The sequence below is a fragment of the Triturus cristatus genome, chromosome 4_2 (assembly GCF_964204655.1).
Source record: "Triturus cristatus chromosome 4_2, aTriCri1.1, whole genome shotgun sequence".
NCBI classification, from domain to species: domain Eukaryota; kingdom Metazoa; phylum Chordata; class Amphibia; order Caudata; family Salamandridae; genus Triturus; species Triturus cristatus.
In genome coordinates, this window is record NC_140586.1 from 819,788,511 (window position 1) to 819,814,735 (window position 26,225).

The following is a 26,225-nucleotide window of genomic DNA, read 5'->3' on the forward strand; positions in this document are numbered from 1 at the left end:
ACTGAGCTAGCAAAAATAAATACAAATCTGTGATCTTCACATCACAAATTGTGCTTTGCAGCAGGAACATTAACCCTCTATTCTACTATATCACAAGTCAAAACTGTGACTAGACAAATGGCAGATCCCTCCCTCAAGTGCATAAACCACAAGTGTTAATATGCCATGGTAATTTTCCCATGAAAAATGCCATGCATACAAAAATCTTGTCAAGCTGCTGTTATCTCAGTTCAGTCTTGCACGCAGAGGGTGCCCCCTGAACCTTGGCACCCATTTCAACAGCACCCGCCCCACCACCTGAAGCCGGTACTGTGGACTTAAAGCAATTGGCTAGTTATGGAACCCAGTGTTGATCCCATAGTGCCTTACACATGGCATGAATTGCAAAGGCTCATACAAAACATCACTTATGGGTTAATCGTGAGTGGTCCATATTCCAAAGCCTAATTTGAAGCAGTAATTGGTGCTGCTCCACCCCCTTTCGCCTACATCTCCATTTTGCAATGGTGCATTTACAGGACCCAGAATAAGGGCCCAGATGTGCAGCCTTTCTGTCATTAGGGCCACAATCCATCACCTCTATACATAGCTTTAAGTATATGAGATGAGGAATAACAGGACCTTGGGGCACACAAAGGAGGATGGGTTTAATTCAAGTATACACATTGCAATGCACATGTTTGGCATTAATGCTTTTCACCCCTATGTTAAACCTTTTGCCACACACTCTCAAGTTCCCTGTTACTTATAATGTGTATTTTTAACAAAAAATAAATACTTATGGGAGGTGGAGTCACACCATAGAAAGAATAACAGCCTTTCTAGTTAGAGCTAAATTGGAATTAATGGGCAGGCAACAGCGGCGATATGGTGTGCGTACAAGAGACTGTTACTCTATGCCACATTACACCATGGCACATAGATGAAGTCCTCTACACAGGGGAGAGGAAGGAAAAACTAGGCCCATCTCAATTATACCCAGCACCACCTGAAGAAATCCACAGGAGTGAAGAAGTGAAAGGGGCTGGTGCTACCAGGGACACCAGTCAGGTAAGCTGCCTCTGATGACGCTGTAATTGTGATTCACCACAGCTCCCTTGGATGTGAGGCTTTTGAGAAGTTGGGCGACACTCCTTGAATGGACTCAATAGATGCTCTGAGGACCACAGTCTTTGTTTGGGAACATCACAGGCAACGGAAGTGTGAGGACAATATGGCAGCTGAGTGTTGATCATATACACAATGTTTGGGAAGAGCACGCCACCTACTGGTAGAAAACCACAACTTCAGCCTGTAATCCCAACTCAATAATAACTATGCTTCACCTTGCATTTGAAATTGGCCTATGAGCCCTCACCTAGTTGCCTACGCAGTCTGATTGATCCTATATTCATTACACATCTCCCTGGAACATAATCTATCAAAGCATAAATCCTCAGCACTTCAACATGTCTATACCTCTATAAGACCTTACGGGTCTTTATTGATACATGGTGATTCTGAGGAGATTACACATCAGGTGCCAGAGCTTTTCAATAGCTACAATTCTCAGAATCCCTGACTAATACCAAACGTAGCATACCCACCAATGACAGAACATTGATAGCGTAATACTGAAGACCATTATGATGAGCTCCAAAGTATTAGGATCTTGATATCGATGGTGAAACAATCTAGTTTAGAAACTAATAAAGAACTTGAAACGATACATGGGGAACGAACTTCGTTATGAACTCAGCTGTGTAAATTCAGTGAGAGTATAAATGCTTTGAAAGTTAAACTACTGGAGAATCCAGACTGGGGATGTAAGACATATTTAGAAAAGATTGACAGAACTAGAGGACTGGTGCTGGAGAGAAAACATTAGAATTTTTGGAAATCCAGAAATACAAAGAGGGAGTTGACATGATAACCTTCCTTTCTTCTTTCTTACCTAAGTTTGATTTCAACATCTCATCTCCTCGACTTCCAAAGGGCTCATAGGATTTGGAGACTTTGACAAATTACAAATAGGTCATGCAGGGCATTATTATTATACCTTTTGAGACATCAGCATGCAAGATTGATCTTACATACCTTTAAAAACATTGTGTATATAACTATAGAGGACACAAGGTCAAATTTGAAGTTGATTTTTCCCAAGAAACTTATAATAATAATAATCACATTTATAAAGCGCCTGGTTACACTACGCTAGTGTGTCCCCGCGCTGCAGTACCAGCTACACTCGGCATCAAAAGAGGGGAGCTAAGAATCAGGACATAGCAAGGGGGGGTCTACACAGAGGGGAAGAGATATGTTTTCAATCTTTTCCATTCCATTCAATTCTGTTTCAGCTTGATGTCTTTAGAGTAGTGTGATCCCTGCACCACTTGAAAGCTGCGCTCAGCCAGGAAGGATTCCATCCAATTCAAGGCACTACCTGCCACACCTCCTTTCCTAAGACATTGCCACAGGGTAAGGTGGGCAACAGTGTTGAAGGCGGCAGTTAAGTCTAATAAGATTAAGGCCGCTGTCTGACCCTCGTCTACATATTTCTGAATGGTCTCTATCGAAAAGAGTAGAGCCGATTCGGTAGAATAGAGGGCCCGAAAACTGGACTGGGTAGGATGAAGGAGATTATGTTTGCAGATATGTGCTGTTAGTTGGATATTTACTACCTTCTCCGCAACTTTTGCAAAGTAAGGAAGCAGAGAGATAGTGCGCAAATTATCAAGTTGGTCCATACTAATATGGGGTTTCTTTTGTAATGGTAGGACAACTGCCTCTTTCCATCTTTTTGGGACTATTCCTGAGGTGAAAGAGAGCTCCAAAAGATGTCTAATGCAGGGCTCGAGCATCTCAATACACCCTCTAAGCACCTTAGGGGAGGCAGGATGCCTGGGTGAGCCTGACTTAATGCTGATGGCTATCTTATTGAGAATCTCGGGGGGGGGGGGGGGGGGGGGGGGAGGGCACGATAAATTTATCGAGGCGTTCTGTCTCCAATATGTCGACAGGTTCCACCGAAACCCTGTAGCCATCGCGTGCAGAGTCAGGAAAGGAGTAGTAGATCTTCTCCACCTTCTCCGCAAAAAAATCAGCCACTCGATTGCATGATTCCTCTGAACCTGCAATAGGTGCTGCAGTTTTCGCTAGGGAGGATATCTCTTTATAGACCCTGAACAACTCTTTAGTTGAGTTCTCAGCAGTCTCGATCCTTTCCTTATAATAGATTGCCCTGGCCTTTCTAATGAGCGCCTGATAGCTCTTAAGGCTAATTGTATATTCGCTCTTCACCTGGACTGAAAAAATCTTTCCTCCACCGCCTTTCTAGGTGTTTGCATGCTGATTTGGCAGTTCTTAACTCATCGCCATACCAGGGAGCTGATTTTTGTCTTCTTCCTGACATTTTTAATGACCAGGGTGCGGTGCTATCTAATGCATCCGTGATGTGCCTCTCCAAGGCTCCACAAGCAGAATCAGCGTCCAAGACGCACGGTAACCCTCCCTTTAAGAGGGCCCTGTTAAAATTCCCCTGAGAAAAACCAGCCCACTTCCTATGTTTTATTTTGGTCTTAACTTTCTTCTGTACCTTCGGCAAGGGCAACCTTGCCGTAAAAGGAATCAGGAAATGATCGGACCATAGAACCTGGAGGAGGGGCTCCACTTCTAAGGCACCCCAGTTGGCAAAAATAGGGTCGAGTAAGTGGCCCAACTGATGTGTGGGGAGTTCTGATTTTAATGTTAATTGTAAGGCTGCCAATTCCTGACAGATCTCTTGAGCCCCAGAGTTAAGTGCGTCATCAAAGTGCAAATTTAAATCACCCAGCACTAATAACTTCTCATATCGTAGTGCTGGTTGTATGAGGCACTCAATCAGACTAGGTGAGAACGGTGTAGAGGGTCCAGGAGGTCTATAGACCAGAAGCCCCTTAATGATGTAATTGGTGGTTGTCCTAATCGTAAAAACACCTGCCTCGCTATCTACTATGTCAACCGGCTCGAGAAAGCACTGGATAGCGTGTTTATACATGATCGCAATCCCCCCTCCTCTGCCGGAGAGTCTATCCACTCTAGAGATCCCATAGCCACTAGGGAGTGCCTCAAGGATTTCTGGTGCTGAGTCCTCATCCAACCAAGTCTCTGTGAGGAACAGCACATCTGCCTGACCATCTACCAGATGGGCCTACCTCCTCATCCTCCACCCGAGCATTCGCCGTAAACTAGCAATGTCTACATTTCCAGCTCTTGCTCTCTGCCATTATGCTATGTCTACACTGCTTACCCGTAGTGGAACAGAGCGCGTGTAGCTGTTGTGAGCTATAGTAAAACCCGAGTCCGAAACTACCAGGGGTTCTGGCCTCGGGCCCTGGTCGGCCGCGGACGGGTGCATATGGGCTTGCCTTTGGTGTGCCTTTGGCGCGCCGGCGGCAAGCCCACTGTCTGCCTAACCGCAACGCGGCTGCCAGCCCTGGGCCCATTAAAGGAATACTCTCCCGGCAGCTAGACCGCTGACCGTGCCGAGCGGAAATGCCTGGCTCTACCTTCTCCGCCCTCCGCGCAATGGTACCGCGTCGGACTGAGGCGGGAAGGACCAGCAATCGAGCCCAGGACTCCGCAATCAGGTAGAAACCACAAGCACCCCTAGTGCTCCCCAAAAAAGTAAAAACAGAAATAAACAATTCAAAAGATCTGAGCCCAAGATTATGTATTTAAAATGCCTTGGTATGCCGTACCGCAAAGCGGGTCGAGGGACACTGCCACTGTCCGCCTAACCGCCTCTAAAGACACTTTCTTGCATTGCTTCTGGCTCTCAAGGAAAAAATCCTTACATATTTTGTACGAGACCCAGCACTGATGTTGGTGACCATCAATGGCAAGACAAGACAATTCACAAACCCAGAAGATCTAGAGCAAACACTGGAATGTTTGGAGTCAAAGCTTGAAACATCCTTGCTCATAGACACACCTCTCAACAACTTACCATACAGGACAAAAGACCACGAGAAAGATACCTATCTAGATCCCATTTAAAAGTTTAGACAGTGCAGTCAATGATTGAGGCTGCATTTGACAAATGTTTGGAGAAATGTTTGTCTATTGAATGCAGTTGAAATAATGTAATTTTGTTTTGTAAAACGAATATGTCGACGCCCGGTCCTGTGTGCCCTGCATCTTTAGGAATGGGGCTGACAGACAGAAGATTGTGACATTTAGAGAATCTGTTCAGGAACCCCTTTGCTCATCCAGTTTATTTAAAGATAGTCTTCCATTGCTACCCATCATGCCAACCACTAGCACAACCACACCAGATTCCCAGGGGGCTCTACCAAATCAGTCTATCCCACCTTGCGTACAGGGGCCAGTAAGGTTGGTGGGTAGAGACTGTCACAAGTCATAAAGACGGTTATGAATCCCCACGTGTTGTCCTGGCCGTCCTCCCGCTTCAGCCCCCTACGTTGTGATACTAACTGGGGTCCCTACTTTGAAACAATGGGGAAGAGAACATTATCCCAGTCTAAGAAATAAGTTGAGCCACTGGTTGTCACACCTGGGTGGCGAACGGCAAACATTGGTCAAAAGGTTCATCATGGCTCGGATGGTGGTTTGGGTAAGGCAAACTCCCAAAACCCTTCAGAGGGATTGCATAGTCATTAATTGTAACTGTCCCAGAGCTGTTCAAATGGTCTTGAATCTAGCTAGGAGGCCCATCCGTACGTCAAACATTCAGCCTTTTTCCCTTCATTATTATTATCGTCCGCTGGCAGTCCAAACCTATTCATGACCTAGTGACAGCACTGGCTACAAGGCCCCGCTGTCCATTGTTGCCAGGGATCATGCCATACCCACCTAAAACAGATATGCGGCTCTGGGGTCAGATTCGCTTGACTGATCGACACACCTGCTGATTCTCGTAACAGAGGGGACATTGCTGGTGACCAGCCTGTGTTTGATATTAGTAAGGGGATGTGCTGAGGCATTTGTCACTGGGGACACAGAGTAGTTAGGGGGAAGGGCATACAGAAAGGAGTGCTTACCATGACAGTAGGGGTTGACTCTCTTAGTAAAAACAATACCCCCGGAAGTCAGATGAGTAAAGGGGATCCTACTGCCAGGCACCCCATGTTAGCCTCCTGCAACAACATAAGAGCCGGATTTATTCTAGTTGGGGATTTTAACATACACAATGCTCACAATCTTTCACCTCATGTGACCACATAAGTAATGAAGATTGTTTGCATATGGAACATAGCCATTTTGGCTCCTTTCTAAATCATCTTCTCTGAGAATTTTATTTGGAGTGTGTAATGACTAAACAGTTTCAGTGCCTGAAAGGAAGCTTTCCTCCCACTTTTGCTGTTCGGGCCAATTTTCTACACTAGATTATATTTTTGTTTAAGTCTCCTTGTGGAACCTTTAAAAATAGTTTCAGATTAATGTTTCTGGTTTTAGCAACCATTATTGTATTACCATTGACATCGCTGATCTGTTCGCTTGGGCCCCAGTTCAGGGTAGGTTTCTTCACATGGCTGGTGTGGCGACAGATCAGATTAAGGTGGTCGTAGGTAATTCTGGAGAACATTTTGAGCCCTCTTGTGGTGGTCAAGCATGGAGAATTTGAAGCATGTCTGATGGACTTGTGTGCTGATATTGCTTTTTAAATGCATATTCTGGGACTAGGAAGGAAATTAAGCTAATTGGTAACGAGCAGTAACCCACAATAGTTTAAAAAACACTGCTTGAGAGCCCACAAAATATTAATGAATGCCCTTAAAACTACACCCAAAGATCGCTGTTCAATAGCTAGCAGACGCATTGCATACAAGAAGATGTTAGACATGAGAAAGTCGGCACGCAAAGAGGAAGCTTGGGAAGAACTGATCGAGGCCTCCTCCAGGGCTGACAATAGTACATTTTTGGAGGTGGTTACCCAACCATTATTTAATGGTAAAGAGGCCCATTCCATTGCATCAGAGAAAAGGATAGAGCACTTTGAGTGCATTTATAAAGCCCCAGTTAATAAGGGTCAACATGAGCCTTTCCTGCCATCCACTCACTAATGCAATTTAACTTTTACTGTTGAGGAGGTACAATGACTACCCCTAAGGCCCCCTGGTCCTGACGGGATTCCTGTAGACTTATTTAAGGCGACATCAGAAGTGTGGGCACCGATTTTAACCCACATGCCTCTAATAATCGGACTATATGCTTGGGCCTCCCTGACTCAGTCTCAATCGATTGTCATCCCAGTGTACAAGAAAGGCTCAAGAAACCTACCGAGTTCCTACAGACTTATCTCCTTGATTGATTCTGTAGTTAAGTTGATGGGTAGGGTCGTCTTGGAGAGGGCTATGTCATGGGCAGAGGGCAGTTCCATTCTCTCAACTCTGCAGTTCGGGTTTTCGCCAGGTCTCTGCACATATGATCAGTGTTTAAATATTTTCTAGGTAATTACCAAGTACACTGTGGCAAGGCCTAGGTCCCTGTTCACTGCATTTACTGACCTGTCCCCTGCCTTTCACAGGGTGAACAGATCCAAACTGTGGCGCATCTTGCTGGACTTGGGAATTGATCTAATGGTCATCTCTTGTCTTAGTGAGCTAGACAGGGGTATGACGGCAGTTTTCTGGTATAATCTGGATGGCTCCAGTTCAAGCCCCTTCCCTTTAAATTGTGTAGTGAAACAGGGATGTATATTGGCCCCATTTTTTGTTCACTTTGGATGTGAATAATCTAGGGACCAGGTTATTAGACAAACAGGTGGACTGCCTGTGAGTAGGTAGTCACCAGATCCCTGCAGTGTTAAATGCGGATGATACCGTGTTGCTTGAAAGAAGTGCCTTGGGTCTTTAGACACTGTTCAATGGCTTTGTCACCTATATTAATAGCCTCGATCTGTCAACCAACCACAGCAAATTCGAGGTGATGGTCTTGGGCACAAGGGGGACCAAGTCTAGATCTTTTCATGTTCAGGACCATCAGCTATTTAAGGTTCACACCTGTACATACTTAGGTGTGGATTTTGACGACTGTTCCTCTTGGGGCTGTCCCCGTCTCTTTATACAATGGTACTCTTTCCTTTTCCTCCAGAATTGGTAGTAAGCCAATGCCTATGGTGCATTGAACAAGATATACGAGGCAAAATCAGTCTCTGTAGCCGCATATGTCAGCCATGTTTGGGGTATATAGATTCCTCTGAGCTCCAGGAGAAGGAAAATGGTTTCTGTAGAAGCCTTTGGTGGTTCCGCACACTCATAGTTCATAGGAATTGGGGGCTCTCTATTGGGGAATGACCTGAGAGTCACCTTAATAGGGAGATAGTTATGGATTGCATGCAGCTCCATTGGTGGAGGTCAATTAAATGGCTAGTTAACACACGGGATACCTTTGTTAAATTAGGAAGAGTAGCTCTGTTTGACTCACCACAAAATATTGTGAAGGCAGACATTTTCTGGACACGTAAGAACTTTCTGTTGTGAGGGAAAGTAATAGGAGAGTATTTACAACCCAAGAAGCCTTTGGTACGTGTCCACGCATAGATCTTAACAGAGCCTGCCATTAAACCCTACTTGTTCAAAGTACATAATGGTCATCATCGGTTTCTCCTCACCAGATTACAGTTTAATCAAATACCCCTGTTGCTGCCATAAACTGGGCCTAATAAGGAGTTCAGACAGTTGGGACCCTGTATATGTCATTACTTTTCTGCCAAGGATCTTGTTAATTTTATGCTTTTTTATGGCTTTTATGATGCTCCTCCTAAGACCCTTTTGTTACCTCTGTTGAAAGCCCTGCATTTTGTCTAGGTCAAGCCTGCTCTCGTTTACCTCCAGCTACTCCCAGATGTTCGAGTAGTTTATGCGGTTGCCTGCTTCTTGGCATCGTCCTTGAAGCTGAGAAAGTGGTTTGATGCGGATACTGGATGAGATCATCCTAGTTTGTGCCCTGTTTTTAAATGTACCACTGGATTTGGCTCAAGCCCTAAAGGTTTAACATAGTATAATGGTTCTGTGACCTGAGATTCCCTGTCCCATAGCTCAATACTTTTTTTTACTGTATATGTCGTATGTCCAATGTGAGGATGGTCTGATTTTACACGTTATGCACTTTACTGTTGTTATATATTTAATTTTACATATCTGTTAATGTGCTATGTTGTGTACCCATATATTATGCACTTTATCGTTGTTTTGCTGCCTTCATGAAATTATCTGAAAGGTTGCAGCCTAATCTCGAACTGTTTTGGTTTATGACTAGCGCATACTGTTTTTATAATTGTTTGGCTGTTTTTAAAAAAAAACTTTCTTCGTATTTTAATGAGGTCTTTGTTATGTCAGAACAGTTGAACTCATCTTTAAGGCATTTTCATGATGTTTTGCCCCCACTTTGAGATTGTTTTTCTATGTATAGTCTAAGGCTGAGCTGTTTTTGACTTGTGATTAGTGTGTATTATTCTATATTTGATTATTTATCATAGCATATTGGTTTTGTTTTCAAAATCCTTGAGTATTATATGTCTTGTCTATTCTATGCTATTGATTTCAATCACAGATTGTACTATATGTCCATGTGTGCATTTTGTGTTAATATCTTTAAATATTACTGTATGTTCTGTTGTTTTATGTGCTTTTATAGTCTTACCAATACTGAATAAAGTTTTTTATGATGATGGGAAACATGCACAGTACCAAACCCATATACCCACTGACCGAACCAGGGTATACCATAAAAACAATACTGCGGTTCTGTGGAACTCTTTTCCACATATTACCAAGAAAATGTCTAACAATAAGCTCTCCCTCATCAACTTCATTTGTTTATTCTCCAAACCGGTATTTCATATTAAATCTAATTTCTCAGTGGTGCAGTGGACAAGGTGCTAATTGGTGCAGTGAATATAAAATAATGAAAATTATACATATATATAAGCAGGATGACTCACAATGTTTGTATATATACAGTCCAGTACATATTCTGACTCCTGTTTAAAGCTCATTGAATATCAGACAGTGCCAGTTATCATGGTAATGTTTCGACCTACCCCTCAGTTTATGTGGGTCTCCTCAGGACAAAAACATTCTGTTTGGCACACTACAGCGAAACTGTGTACACTCTTTGCCTGTTGGGGTAATATAGTCATGATGCCTCTAAAGTCGGCCTCCAGATGTCAACGGTTTGCAAAAGCTGCCGCACCTTAATCCAAGACCGTCTAAGCAGCACGACTCTTCAGAACGTCTGCTCTTCAGCTACTGTCAGAGTGGATTAGGTATTCAACATGCTCGCTGAACGACACCTGCCTCTTAATGCAAACATTTTGCGATCTTTGGAGATCTATAGGTCAATAGGAGCTCATTCTCGAGTTAGGAAACTCTAGAACACCTGACAAAGGCTGTTCGATTGCCTCAGTACAACGTGAAATAATATTGAGACCATCATTATGGCAGCTTCTTAGTGTCCTTATATTTCTGGTACATTAATGTTAGAATAGTAAAGAAGGCAACCTCTACCATATTTACTACCATATGTATATACAATACCATCTGCTCAGTACAGACACTGTTGGTCTTTTACCTGGAACACAACGGAAAACATCTCTTTTACCGCATTATACACTGACCTCATCCCTAAACTCTATTATGGCTCACACTAAACATCTTGGTTTATGGTCGCCTGACATGAATAGGCTTTCTCCTTATGTTAAATGGAAAAACAATTGACCCACCTGGCTACTGAAAACCTGACATTGCTTTCTTGGAGGACACCTTCCAATACGTTAAATCGAGATTTGGTAGGTAAAGTGATTTCTTTCTCATACTCAAAATGCTCTGCTGTTGTATCCCTAAACAATACTACAAATTACAGGTAATTGAGGTGGCTATTTTGATATCTATAAGGGCACCAGCCAGAATACTAAAAACACTGATAGACATTTAAGGCCAGTATGTCTTTCCTAAGCTATCAATCCAACAGATTATCTTCAATGTTGGATCAATGTTTTGACCCTAAAATTTGACAAGAGACTTCATATCTATGCTGAATAGATTATTTTCAGAATTTAGACAAGCTAAATTTATTAGGCAAGGTAAATTTATTGTGGAGGGAGACTGGCACATTATGCTTGACCTGGTCATTGACACATCAAGCATTCCTGAACTTAGAAATAACAATGACCAAGGCCTTGTTTAAATATCTTATGGAAGACCACTTGATAATGGATCTTTAACATCTTTTAGATTCTTTGACCAGAGAATATACATTACTCTGCCACCAACGTGGAACTGAATCAAGGATTGCCTGCTTTCCACTGAATGGAGCTGTGTTTCCTAACATCTTTGATTGTGGGATGGGATGGGACTCAGTGGCATATTGAACAAAGTACCAATCTCTGCACTAATAGACATGTAACTAGTGGTCCCTAAATAGAAAACCTGACAGATGAACATAGTGGCATGCAATCTGCAGAAACAAAAAAACTGTGAAGAAACATTAAAGACTACTTAGATCTCAACACACTGATCTCCCCACAGTGTATCTGGGCAGCTGTGAAATCATATGTAAGAGGAATTACGATGACGGTATCAGAAGCACGCACAAGAGTGAAAGATAAAAGGAATGCACTTGAGATGAAGATAGAAGCGCTTCTAAAGCAGTATCAAAAACATTCACCCAATTTTACCTTAGGACCGTAAACCAATATTAACGTAACTTGAACCATGTTTTCAACCCTGATGGAGAAATCTTTGTCCCGTATTAAAGGGAGGAATTACAAACAAGGAGGGAAAGCAGGGTGCATACTGGCCGCCCAGTTAAAAAAAGAGAGAGGCACAGTTGCCCATTTCTGTGATCTATAATTTTGAGGAGACCTTACTGTTACATCCCACTGAGATCTATATGAAGTTTACAATTCTGAAACTTCCTTAGATACCACTCAAGATGATAAGTTGATATTTTGTATGTCCTCCATTGATACACGCACTCCCAAGCAGAACAATGTCTGAAATTAGTTTAGGACGCTTGGATGCCTCCTGAGCACGTTCCGTGAGGGCATAGTCTAATTTCAGAAAAAAAGATAAAGACGCACCATGGATGACTTTCTATAGACCATTGTCAGCGTTTACCTTGGACTATAAAATACTGAGTAAGATTCTGTAATAGACTCCTCACTAAAGAGACTAGGGGCCTCCTTACAGTAGCAGGAGAACTCAAGCTAATGTTGTACGCAGACAACATCCTACTTATGCTTAGTACACCAGAGATGTCATTGCCAAGTACTGATAAGACCCATCTCAGAATTTTCCACCTTTACAGGGGTATAAAGTCAATCAGACTATGAGAGAAGCTATGCCTATGACATCACAACATCAAAAAGTGTTTTGGCTGGTCTGCCTTTTGAATGGATAACACTACAACTAAAGTACCTAATTGTTTTGGTCAGCTGTGGTATAGAGTTAATGGTGAATGAGAATGTAATGGGTCTATTTGACGAAATGAAAATTAATTTTGCGAAATGGGATAAACTACAACTTTCCTGTGGGGAAGAGCTCAAACCTAAAAATGGTAATGGCCCCACATTTTAGTTGTCTTCTGAATGTTGCTACTGAAAATGCCCACCCATACCCTGAACATAATAGAAAAAAATGGCAAAAGACTACAAAAGGGATTTGTCCCCTCTCTGACTTGTGATGTCAAACTTCAATGCCAACACTACTTCTGAGTTACTAAGACTACTCCAGAGGTATTATAAGGCACACCATCTTTTGCAAGTGGCATATCATTTAAACATGGAAATGCCAGATTGGATTATACTGGAAAATGTTATACAAAGCATCACTGGGGGACCAAAGTGATTTACAAACAACTCAAGCAAACAAAGGACCCACATAAACCAGTTTTGACAGCCATGCTACCTTGTGTGACGATCTACACATAAACAGAATGATGTCTACATCCCACTGTGCCTACCTGGATCAATGCAGAGCTAGCAATAATCAACACGGTGGTGGTGTGCTGGCCCAACTGGATCACTAAGAGGAGTCATAATCTTACCCATATCCTTATCAATGATCTTATTAAATATTTCACAGAGTTGTCACAATAGTTTCATTTGGGAAATACTCAATACTGGAAATAATCCTAATTACAAAATCGCTTGATGACAAAAACTAAGCAATATATATTGAGGCATAACATAACCCCCTTACAGGACTATAATTAAATGAGGCCACTAAAACAAAAACAAATTGGGATTATATGAAACCATGATTATAGAACTATACTCGAAACCCACTTAGAACTTTCTTAAACATACACGGCAAGGGAGACTTCACAATCTTACACAGAGGAAGAAAGGTTGGAACTTATAAGAACTTGTGATAAAAGTTCAAGGCAAGCACGTCCTAAATTTAGTTTTGTAAAGCCTTGCAAAACTGACACTGTTCACCATGTAAGTTGCATACAGTTGGACACAATGCCGGCACTGTAATCAACCGGATGGTGATATGATCCCCATCTTATGGCACTGTGCAAACTATTAAGCCGCTTTGGCAACAGATATGACACACCATTATGACTAAGAGTGACATAAATCTTATACCCTTAAGGGAATTGGCACTTCTGCGTGACTTCCAGGATATAGCTGGTGAGAACATTCCCAAGAAAAGATGGTTGGACACTGCTGTGGTCCTTGCTGAGTTGTGTATCCTCAAACACTGGAGAAGGCTATATATATGTCCAGAGGAATGAGTACTATCGCTATCATCTATGGCAAACTATGAACAGATGAGCTACAGGATTAACAATCAGCTCTCTGTGGTCTATGAGATTTGGGATGCTTCTCTTGGAAGAACATAACAGAGAATGGTACCTTACTGTTATTCTTTGCTAAGGATTGCTGTGTACAGACACTTGTAGAGAATTCTTTTGGTATGATGACTGATGCTAAAATGGGCATTATGGCAAGATTACTGTCATCACCTACGTGTAGAAATTGAACTCCATTAAAAGTGTTTCCTGTGAGCTGGTAACAATGTAATATATTTGTATTGCAACTTACTGCCTTTACATATCTGCACAATGTTTCTGAAAGAATAATTCCTTTCACATAGCTTTGAAAAACACAATAAAGGGATATATATGTTTAAGGGGAGATATTGTTATCTTAAGTAAGATTTGTTTGGCATTTTCTATTTTGCAAAATACCACACTATTCTTCCTTAAGACAACAATGACCTCCCACAGGCATATATCTTATTTAAAAGACATTATCTGCGCCAGGGAATAAGGTCAGAAGGTGGGACACCATTCTGTCATTTTCTGGATCATTGGGGAAGTTACAAAAGTTACATTAAATGCAAGTCATAACTACAGAATCAATGTAATAAATATAATGGTAAATTAATGATGGCGGCTACAGACACAATTGGTGTTCTGCACAAGATCAGAAGATGGCTCGGTGCAAGACAAAATGGCTGCCCTACCAGTGAATGAAAAATCAGTCTTGCACAACAAAGGAAGATGGTTTGACAAGATGAATTATGGAAGGATAAATATATTCACCTCCAGTACTCTTCACTGGGACTGGTCCTCTTCAAGGTCTGGTTCACTAAGCTGGTAAGGTTAAGATCTGGCAAAGCTGAATGGGACAGGCTGGAAGCATTGGTAGCGTTGAATGGAGAATTAAGAACACCGGCGCAGTCTGGCGTGTTCCAGGGATTTCCGCAGTACGTCCATGGTAGCACCCGCGTCATGGAGGTGAAGAAGTAGTAAAAAGCAATGCAGATGACCACATTATAGTAGATGCCGATGTATGTGGAGACCACCATCATCCCGTAACCAACTCCTGTAATAGAAGAAAAAACAAAAAGGAAGTAGCATGCGTTAAAAGTGCAAACTGTACCATCTCCCAGACATTGCATGGTAGAATCTTAGGGGCACATGTCGTTTCCAGCAGAGAGGTTTTCCCACCAGTATCAATGTTTAGGAACCTTTTATCTACACTCCCTCTTTGGGATATATCCTCTTCCCTTACTGCTTTGAACAATGACATTGACCAGTTTTTGCTCCCATGATGCGTTCTCACTTGATTCTCAGTCACTGCTTTCATTAAAATCTCTTTGGTATACATCAGAAGGATAAAAGCCTCAGATACCTCTAACAGGATTCAGATTTGTAAACCGACAGCTTGGGACACCTCTGCGCTGGGCGTTGATGCGGCTGAGTTGCTCTAGGAAAGTAACTTTGATCATGATCATGGGGAGGCCTCTCTTCTTACACATAATTTTGTTAATTGAAACCACAATCCAAACTACTCAGAAAAGGCATGTGCTCTTCCAGGGAATAGGAAAGTTAAGGAGAGAGGGGCCATTGATAAAGTTAGACCCTACTTCATCCTACTTCAACCCGAACAACCATAAAATTAGCACACACCCCCAACGCTGGGGGCAAGGCTAAGATTTCCTCTTTATGCCTCCTCAAGTGACCCTGTCTGAGAATTTCTTGAAAGGTGAACAAACATCCACCTTCTTGGGGGCCATTGGGTTTGCTGCTGAGTGGGTGATTATGAAGATATTGCTTCTGTGACTGTAGTTGGATGGCCCTTACTCCATCTATGGGGCACTCTGGGGTCCAATTCAGTGCCCATTAATGTCACCACTGTTATATTATTTTTTGTACTAATAGGGGGCACCCTACATTATTTCAGCAGTGCTTCAAAGTACTGTAATAGACTTTGACAATCCTAGTGTAAATTAACATGTCTAACAAAAAGGAAATCGAAATGGTCTCTATTCAGAATCAAATTTCCTCTTGCTTGTCCTTTTCCGCCCTCACTCCACGAATGAGCATCAGTTTAAGTTCCGCATCGATGTGGGTGAACTTTAGATTATTGTCATTTTGGTCTCTGAAATGGTTCAATAACACCCCTTCTGAACACAACAGGTGGTTCAACAACGTGAAGAGAACCCAACATTGTCTTGGTTACTTGCCCATAGGGTACTCATAGGACCCCTTAAATCCACCTGCTATCCTTTGTTCTACCACACTTTTAAAATGTTGTAATTTTTTTAACGTTGGCCTCAGTTATGTCTGGGTGTTTCATAGCAGGTCTTCTTGCTATTTTCAGGGACAAGTTCTGTGTCGAGCAGCTTCACACCCAGATGTAGTTGTGTCAAAGGAGCTTCAATCTTTCTGTTCAAACCTTCCATCCTTTGTTAGCATGCCCTTAGCTCCATATCCTCTTCTGCCATTCCTACCACCCTCCTCAGTGCTATCCGCACTGGTCTGAACTCCCCACCCATTATCCATCTAAGGCCACTGCTTTACACATTCTTCCTTTTCCCAGATCTCATGACTTTGATTTGGGCCTAAGGAACTGTCTAATTCACCTTGTGTGGTTCTCTCCCATAACACTCCTTTCAGGACCCCTCATTCATTTTGGATATGAAAACAAGGGCTGGCACCCATGCTGATGCAGCCTACCCCAATAGGCACTCTTATGCTACATGGCCTGGTGATGCCACACCTGAGGGCATAATTGTAATTTAACATCCCCTTTAATGGTAAAGTCAGATTTTAAGTCACAATTCTAACAATGCCACTTTTAGAACATTGGTATTTTCTTGTCCTATCCATTTGGTGCCTGCAGCACGTGTCCTGGGTCACATGACTGGGTGTAATTGGCAGTTGGCCTTTGTGTATTCCTTATTTATTTATTTTATTTATTTACAAAATCAAACGTATAATGTGCGCAGCTACCCCGAGGAGTTTCGCGGCGCAGGGAGGGAGTAGGGAAGAGTAGAAGTGATCTGCATAGCCAGTATGAAAAAGCCAGGTTATTAGACCCTTAGGGAAAGCAAGAAGGGATGTCCACTCTCTCAGGGCAGCTGGCAGGGAGTTTCACAATAGTGGCCCTAAGTAGGAAAAAGATCGGCCTTTCATACGAGCCAGCAGAGTTTTTGGCATAACAAACAGAGTCGGCAGAGAGGATCTCAAGGGGCGGGAGGGATGGTATAGGTGAACTAAATCCAGGAGATAATTAGGGGCCAATTCCAATTTGACCCTGAACATATAGCAGAGTGCTTTGAACTTGATACGGTTCGGCACAGTCAGACAATGTTGACCACGAAGAAGGCTGAAGACCGACGTAAACTTGGGTAGGTGGTAGAGAAGCCTGGCGGCTGCATTCTGCTCAAGCTGCAGTCTGTGGATAGTCGATTTATCGTCTCCTAAGTACAGCACATTGCCATAATCCAGTCTAGAAACAAGGGCCTGGATCCCTGTCCTCTGTGCTGAGAAAGGAATCAGCCACAGGAACTTTTTTATCCACTTAAAAACTGCAAAACAGGTGGACATCACCTTGGCCACTTGTAGTTTCATGGATAGTGACTCGTCCACAATGAAAGTGTAAATTTAGGAGTAATTGCAAGTCTGAAGAGTAAAGCTTTGCAGTCGGATGCCGTGAAATCTTCAATTTTACAATCAATAGTATTTTTGTAAATAATTGGCAAACCACCAACCTGTCTTGTGCTGCCTGTCCTTCCATACTATAAAATAATAGGGCGGAAGCGCTGCCACTACATCCGGGGCCAAGCCCTCGTGGAGCCAGGTCTCTGCCGCCAAGACAGCATTAGGCTGCCTGTCCACTAGGAAATCATAAAATGTACAGTTGGTGTTTAGGCATGGACCGACAGTTAATGCTATAAAAAAGGAACTCAGTGGTGGCCTCCTGTGGGCTCAGAGGAGAAGTCTTACAGATACCTCCGTTACAGGAAAACATTGAGCCACTCACTTCATCCCAGGGCCCCACGCTGTGCGCATCGTGTTTTGGAAAAGATGTACAATAAAACAACTCTTGCAATCGAGCAGTCCAGCCTCAATCTCAATGAGTCTGCAGTAAGGTGAGAACTCCTGACGTAGCGCTATAAGTTGTTGCGCTGAAAAAACACGTCTATCCATTGTAAAAAGACCAGGGGTTGTGGCCCCGAATGGATGCGGATGGGCCCAGACGGACTTGCCTTTGGCGCACCTTTGGCGTGGCAGTGGAGCGCCCACTGTGCGTCCGCTCCCTGGCAGTCTTATGAAGGGCCGAACTGCGCACTGCAGAGAGGGAGCGACACCACCAGTCTTGCGGGATCCCCAATTTAAAAATAGAGAGTTCTGATTGGCCTAGGTAAATTTTTCTTCTGTTGGGTCATCTTGCTCCTATGGGAGTGAGTGATTTGATTGGCTGCCAGCAACATGAGAAAGTTGTTGCTAGCAGACATTACAGGACTTTTGGACTTAGACCCCTGTCCTGAAGTAAAAAATAAAATCATATAAAGGGGCAGGGTAGGAATACCCTGCCCCCCTAGGAACCGATGGAGGGGCACCCAGAGTGACATGGTCCCCTTCCCCCGGGCCAAAGGACTAAAATAAAAAGAAATTGGCATGGTTTGCTGCAAACCCGTTGGATCGCAGCAGAAAAAAGCAAATAACAAAATGGCTGCCGTTATTTGAATATATACATATATGGGTATAGGGCATCAGTAGGGCCCCCCTCCCAAGCCCATGTAGGGCTTTGTGGACCCCATCCCCCAAGGCCGGGTATATGTAAGGGTAGGGAGGCCTATGGCACCCTTCCCTGAGCAGTTTTCAGCCCCGGGCACCCCAGCCCCGGGGTTCAAAGAATTATTTAAGGGAAGACGGCACATGGCTCTCCCCTCCATGAGCCGTTTTCAGCCCTGGGGATCCCCCACCCCCCTCCCCCCCAATGCCCAAAGTATTTTTTAAGGGGAGGGATGGCTGTACGGCCTCCCAACACGAGCCTTAAAAAGGCCCTGGGGGCCCCATCCCCCAGGGCTATAACTTATCTTTAAAGGGAGGGGGACATGCAGCCCCCCCTTCCCTGAGCCTTTAATGGCCCCATGTATCCCATCCCCTGGGGCCAGCTGACTTGCTGGACCAGGAAACATGTGTTTGCTCCAGTCTGGCAGGAGCAATTTCAAATCTCCTGCCAAACGGGAGAAAACACAAAGTCTGTTCCCAGTGGGTGGGAGCTTTAAAAAGGCTCCCACCATCTGGGAGCAGATTTGAGATCTGTTTCCCTGCCCGCACTGATGGGGGTAGAGAAACATAGCAACATATTGCTCCCATCTGGAAGGACCAGCATACATATCTGCTTGGTGGGTGCCCCAGGTGGGCACCCATCTATTTAAAATGGAGGCCCAGGAGGATGGGGTTCCCGGGGCCAAAATAGACTCGGGGAGGAGGGGGCCGCATGGCCCCCCTCCCATTTAAAAAAATAAAACACAGCACCAAGGGATGGGTTAATTGGGGCCTAATAAGGCTTGAGGAGGGGGTGTGCAGCCCCAACTTCCATTTATAAATATGCACAGCCCCAGGGGGATGGGGTTCTTGGGGCCTAATGAGGCTCATGAAGGGGGGGGGGGGGCACCACCCCTTTCCCTTTTTTATATTTTGCCCGGGGGGTGTCCCTGGGGATTAATAAGGCTCAGGGAAGGGGGCTGTACCACCCCTCCCCCTTTTTATTATATTTGGGCCCAGGGTCCACTTTTAAATAAGGTACAACCCCTGGGGATGGGGTCTCTGGGGCCTATAAAGGCTCGAGGAGGGTTCTCCCCCTCCCCTTTTATTTACATTTCGGCCCCGGGGGATGGGGTCCCTGGGGCCTAATAAGGCTCGAGGACTGGGGGGGTGAATGCCCCTTTCCCCTTGTTTGTTAAGTTTGTCCTTACGGAGTTAAGGGCTGAAAAAGGCTCAGGGAGGGGGTCCACATACCCCCTTCCTATTTTAATTGGCCCAAGGAGAAGGGGTCCCCGGGGACTATTAAGACTAAGGGAGGGGGACCACACTGCCCCATCCCTTTTTTTTACATTTGGGCCCGGGGATGGGGTCCCCAGCGCCTAATAAAGCTCGGGGAGGGGGGGCACGCAGCCCCCCTCCCCTTTTAAATACGGCACGGCCCCGGGGGGTGGGGTCCACGGGGCCTACAAAGGCTTGGGCAGCAGGCTGTGTGTCTCCCCTACATTTATTAATTTCTCTGCCCATGGGGATGGGGTCCCAAAAAGGCTTGTGGAGGTGGTCATTTGTCCCTGCCCTTTTTAATTGGCTTTGGCACCGGGGGATGGGGTCCCCAGGGCCTGAGAAAGGCTTGTGGAGGGGGACCATGCAGCCCCCTCCCCTTTTAAACAAAACACGGCCCGATCGGATAGGGTCCCTGGGGCATATGAAGGCTTGGGAGGGCTCCCTTCCCATTTTTTAATTGGTTTGGCCCTGGAACCTAATAAGGCTTGGGGAGGGGGCCACATGCCCTCCTCCCCTTATATTTTGGTGGTCGAGGATGGGGTCACCAGTGCCCAACAAGGCTTGGGCAGGGGGGCTGCATACCCTCCTCCTCTGTTTAATTGTATTTGGCCCAGAGGAATAGGGTGCCTGGGGTCTTTTAAGGCTTGGGGAGGGAGGCCAGACACAGCTTCCTTCCCAGTTCTTACTGGAAGTTGCCCTGGAGGATGGGGTTCCCGGGGCCAATTAAGGGTGAGGAGGGGGATGCATGCCCTCTGCCCTTGATATACATGTTTTGGCCCCAAGGAATAGGGTCCCTGGGGCAGGAAGGCCAACCCTACGCTGCACATGCCAAAGGCTCTGCACGGTGTGGGGCTGGCATTCTACTGGGGGTTTGACTACAGGGCCTGGTAGCAGGCCTAGGTGTATGGCCAACTCCCTGCTCGGCACAGCGAAAGGCTGTGTGCAATGTGGGGTTGGCTGCCTGCAAGGAGTTGGATGCAGGGCCTGGCTAATTTAAGATGTCATGAGTGATGTCATTAATGAGGTCAAAGAACATGTCATACGTGAGGTCATAAGGAGAGCAATACGGGGGGTGGAAGTTATAGTTAGCTAATTAAATATATATTATAAAAAATATTACCACTATACCACAGTACAGCAAAACTGCAATGAAGAAAGCCTTTTACTCCCCCAGATATGCAGGTCGGTCGGGGTATATATATATTTATATGCTGACTCGGTGTTCACCGTTCTCCGTGCCCTATTTATATGGGGCATAATGATAATTGCCATTGAATGTAATTTGTCTGCCCATACAGGGCTTGATTGAACGGATGCTCATTAATTTATGCATCCTGAATTGCTACCTCACTTAGATCATTGTTATTGTTACTTTGAACTCTGAAGGCTGTATATTTATGCTATTACGCAAGATTAATATTCATTTCCTCAAATGTGATTTATTTATTATCATATGCCTTTTGTTTATGTTGATCACCGGTGAATTTAACCGGAAGCGATAAAATTGATCCGGATGAAATTATATGACATATGTATGCAATTGCGTGAGATTTATACTCCTTATTATAATTGTAATTCATTTATTTAAGCAAGTCTTCTGTTTATGTCAATGACTGGTGAACCAGAACTGAAAACAGTGATCCGGATACAATTGTACTAAAAAAAACTGCACTCTGTAAACAAAGTCGAAAAAGGGCGAATGCCGAAACGCGTCCTGGCGTTTATCTCGGACATAATGAATTAAAGATTTTTCCGAGAACCTTGTTGAGTGCGGTCCCCTTCATTCGAGTGGAGTTTTTGGAGCTGAATATATATATATATATATATATATATCTATATATATCATACCCAACTCTCCAACTCGTAGAGAAACGGAGTCGCACTCTCACGATTGGCTGACAAATACTTTTATTTAGCAATGATGGTGGCAGTCCTGGCGCGTTTCGGTCCAAGGTGACCTTTCTCAAAGGTAAGCCATGCACTTTTTGATGCTGTTAAAGTCCTCACATCGATTGCCTCCTTTTGTAGTTTCCGTCCCTCTAGTGGGCGTGGTTATCATTATACGGCATGCTGGTACATGTGGTTCATTTAACAGTAGCATTTTCAAACCCTCCAGTGGGTAGTGCATTTCGTTTTATTCAATATTATTTATTTAAGTATAGTCAATGTCAGCATGCAATCATGCTCCAAAACAACTCATTTTCAAAGCTGCTCGGAAACCATACCGTAGACAGTCTTCGGTAGCAGCCACTTTCCCTTTCTGCTTTCACAAGCTTTTTCATCTTGTGGTTCCTGACGGGAAGTTTGGCGCGCTTGGTGGTTGTGCGTAACTCCCGCGGCCGCTTTACATCATACCCAACTCTCCAACTCGTAGAGAAACGGAGTCGCACTCTCACGATTGGCTGACAAATACTTTTATTTAGCAATGATGGTGGCAGTCCTGACGCGTTTCGGTCCAAGGTGACCTTTCTCAAAGGTATATATATATATATATAATTATCTGCCAGTGTCAATATCCATTGTCTTCACAGCCCTCATGTTACACACGGCTGCTCCGGCCGTGGAAGTATGCACCGCCACCATCATTGAAAGAGGGTCTGTGTGGCTGTGGAAATCACAGCCTGTTCCAGCGCAGGAAATGTTAACATTTTTGAGGTGATTAAGCAGACCTGAAGCCCACCGGAGGGCTGTGAAGACAATGGATATTGACACTGGCAGATAATTGTGTTTTAGCAACAGACCCCACCAAGGGGGAAGAATCGGGACTACCGTGCCCAGCATGCTTTTCACTGGAGAAAACATGCAAATGAAAGGGGAAATACTACGTGGCAGTCCAGTCCTGTTGTTACAGCATGCCCACCCTATGATTAAGGTGCAGGTGTGCACTGAAACGCATCAGGGACTTCAAATGCAGGTCTGGTGAATCGCTTCTTGTTTGAATAAAAGTGCTGATGAACAATTTCCTGTGGAGTGCTGCTTCAGAGCTTGGAGGCTTTTTTGGGAATATATATATATATATATACACACACACACACACACACACACACACACACATACACATACAGTCTGTGGTCAGCCCTCTAGGGGAAGAAGACAATAAGCATCGAGGTGTTAGTTGGAGCATGTCAGGCTCTGTGAGAGGCTTATCATACTGCGTCATCTAAAAGTGCACCAATCTAGTGTCTCAACCTAAGATTCCCCGTTTCCCTTCCTTTCATTTTGGATGATGCTATATGTTGGACATTTCAATAAAGAGATTTAAACAATAAAAGTGCACCAATCATATGCCTCTTAGAATCTCATGGTATGAATAACGTGATACATGTTCAATCGTAGGGTCATCCAAGGTTCTCATAATACTGCGTCATCTAAGGGTGCACCAATGATGGGCCTTCTTAGAATCTCATGGTATGAACCACGTGGTACGTGTTGAATCGTAGGCTCATCCACGGTTTTCAGAAGGTTTTCTTGGCTCAGAAGACTTGCCTTATTAGTATGTAGCAGATCTAAAAACGACTATAAGAATCCTGACTTGGGAACCACATTCTGTGGGTTTACTTATGAGGGAGGAGATGTGGCCATAAGACAAAACCGTGGTAGCAACATTAGATGACCCGAGTTCTAATTCAAGGTTCACTGATTTACCACATTGACTGACGCTATGCAAATCACTTTATCGCTATAGGTCTCAATTTCCTTTTCTGCCAAAATAGGAAGGTTCAGTAAAAAGCACTATGAAAAACTCAGACATACAAATAGGGAGTTGGCCATACGCCTAAAAACCACACTGATAAAGCCCATAGTTCTCGTGTAGGTGAGAGCAACTGGCTTTGCCAATGCTTGTTATTATGGTACCTGTGCTGCGTTCTATTCTGCCTATCTTGAGTGTTGCGTCAGTACTGTGGTCTACTGTAGCTATTTTCAGTATGGTATCTTTACTGTGCTTTAATATAACTATTATCAGTACACTATCTGCTCTCTGCACAACTTCTGCTGGTTTCTACATGGTATCTGCACTATACTTCATTAATGTCCTCACTGTGCTCTCATGCAGCTATTTTCAGTACTGTATCTGTACTATGTGTATTTTGATTACTTTATCTACATCGTTCTCTAGCATACATATTTTCAGTACTGTGTATGTATCATGTGTTTTATTTACTATATCCACCCCGTGCCCTATGGTACCTATGTCCAGTACTGCTTCTATACCGTACTGAATAGGATTTTCTTCCTGTATCTGCACTATGCTCTGATGTGTCCAGCCCATCTCCAGTACCGTCTGTGCGCTGCCCTGGCCAGCACTGGTTCATACACTCTTGCGGTTTCCTCCTCGCTGCCTCTGTGGTCTTCAAGATGCAGAGAAGGCCCTCTCAGCCCTACAGACTCCTGCCTTGTATGGAGCTGATGACAGCTGAAGAGACATGATGCAGCATGACAGCAAGCTTCAAGCACACTCTTCCACTGAACAGCACCAGTCACTGCTCCGCCAGGTTTCATGCTGCGATGTGCCCGTGGCTAGCGGAGCATCAGGGAATCAGGACGAGTAACATAAGATGTCTACTGAGCTGAGCATCTAGGGTTGAGCCTGGTAACTCCACAATAACCTAGACTGCTGCATTGAGAAGGGAGAACCGAAGAAGGATTCCTACTGAAAAGTGAAAACCCAGCACCGAATAACCAGCACAGCCACAAAAATAAAATCCAGTCAAGCTAGTGGTTCTAAAGCGTAAACTCCTGCATCTGCGGTGGACTGTGTATGATTGACGTGGTTCCAGCAAGGGAAGAAGTTTCAGGAGCGATAGATTTCAGCAATGCCAAGGAGCTCTAAAAATAACACGAGCAATGAGTAGGGATTCAGCAATTCTTAGTGGTTTGAGTAATGCATTGGCAAAGCCAATAGGTCTCGCCTATGCAAGAGCTATATACACTGGTGCGGATTGTGTTCAGCATGGATAAAAGTTAGTGGTGTAGAGTAAACTCTTGTGGATTGTAAGAGTGGCATAGAGTCAAGTGGAGTGTCATGAAGTGGGGTGGCAAAAAGTGTTGTGGAGGGAGCAGAGTGTCAGAGTGGAAGGGCAACGAGTGGAGTAGAGTGTCAGTCAGTAGCGGCTGGTGCTATTAAAGTGAGGTGAGAAGGGGTCGGGGCAAAATTTAAAAAACGTTTTAAAACAAAATCCTGCAGCCGGCCGCGTCGCGCTCTTCTGCTCCTCTTCTCGCAGGCACAAGCTCCCTGACTCCACTGCAGCCAATCCTGACGCTGCTCTCATGGTGCGAGAGCTGCGTCGGGATTTGCTTGAGCACCAAGGATTTGCGCTCCAAGGGAGACTGGGAGCCTAGGCCCGCTGCTTCAACCCAGCTACACATCTGGGTTGGCGAAAGCTTCAGTGCGCTTGACTGTTTGGTCGGCCTGAGACAGCTGGCCAAACCATCATGCGCACTGATCACAGTGCACTACCACTCTTGCGCCTGTCATTCCCCATGGCTCTGCTCCCAAAGACTTGTCAGGAAAATAGAAATAAAACGATAATAAAAAGAATACAAGGGGCACTTGTTAAAAGGCTTTGCTCAACTCAAGGAACAAATTCAAGCTGGGCAGCCTAAAACAAATATTGTCAGCAAATAAAAAGCAAGCAAATGGGAGTTAAGAATCACCAAGCCAATGGTAAGCAGTGCATTCCCAGGGAAGTTTTCAGAATGTCCACAAGATGTTTATAGCAAATCAGACAGCTGGACTGTCTGGCAGGATTCGACCTAAAAGGTAATGTAAGCAACAACGACAATTGATGCTAGCAATGACAATGGACTCCTACACTGATTCTTGAAGCAGCCTTCACAATGACAAATGATTCCAGCAGGGACAAGTGATTCCAGCAGGGACAAGTGATTCCAGCAGGGACAAGTGATTCCATCAGGGACAAGTGATTCCATCAGGGACAAGTGATTCCATCAGGGACAAGTGATTCCATCAGGGACAAGTGATTCCATCAGGGACAAGTGATTCCATCAGGGACAAGTGATTCCAGCAGTGACAAGTGATTCCATCAGGGACAAGTGATTCCATCAGGGACAAGTGATTCCATCAGGGACAAGTGATTCCCTCAGGGACAAGTGATTCCCACAGGGACAAGTGATTCCCTCAGGGACAAGTGATTCCCTCAGGGACAAGTGATTCCAGCAGTGACAAGTGATTCCATCAGTGACAAGTGATTCCATCAGGGACAAGTGATTCCATCAGGGACAAGTGATTCCAGCAGTGACAAGTGATTCCATCAGGGACAAGTGATTCCAGCAGTGACAAGTGATTCCATCAGGGACAAGTGATTCCATCAGGGACAAGTGATTCCAGCAGTGACAAGTGATTCCATCAGGGACAAGTGATTCCATCAGGGACAAGTGATTCCATCAGGGACAAGTGATTCCATCAGGGACAAGTGATTCCA

The 26,225-nt window shown here is 44.4% G+C and overlaps 1 protein-coding gene across 5 annotated transcripts in view; it reads right to left on the reverse strand.

Moving 5' to 3' along the window:
- SLC6A9 (solute carrier family 6 member 9) overlaps positions 1-26,225 on the reverse strand; it is a 563,820-nt gene that overhangs the window by 94,942 nt on the left and 442,653 nt on the right. For all 5 annotated transcript variants that reach the window (XM_085602775.1, XM_085602774.1, XM_085602773.1 and 2 more), the window contains one exon: positions 14,539-14,821. In XM_085602775.1, the coding sequence (XP_085458901.1) occupies positions 14,539-14,821 (283 nt within the window). The remainder of the gene's footprint in view (positions 1-14,538; positions 14,822-26,225) is intronic.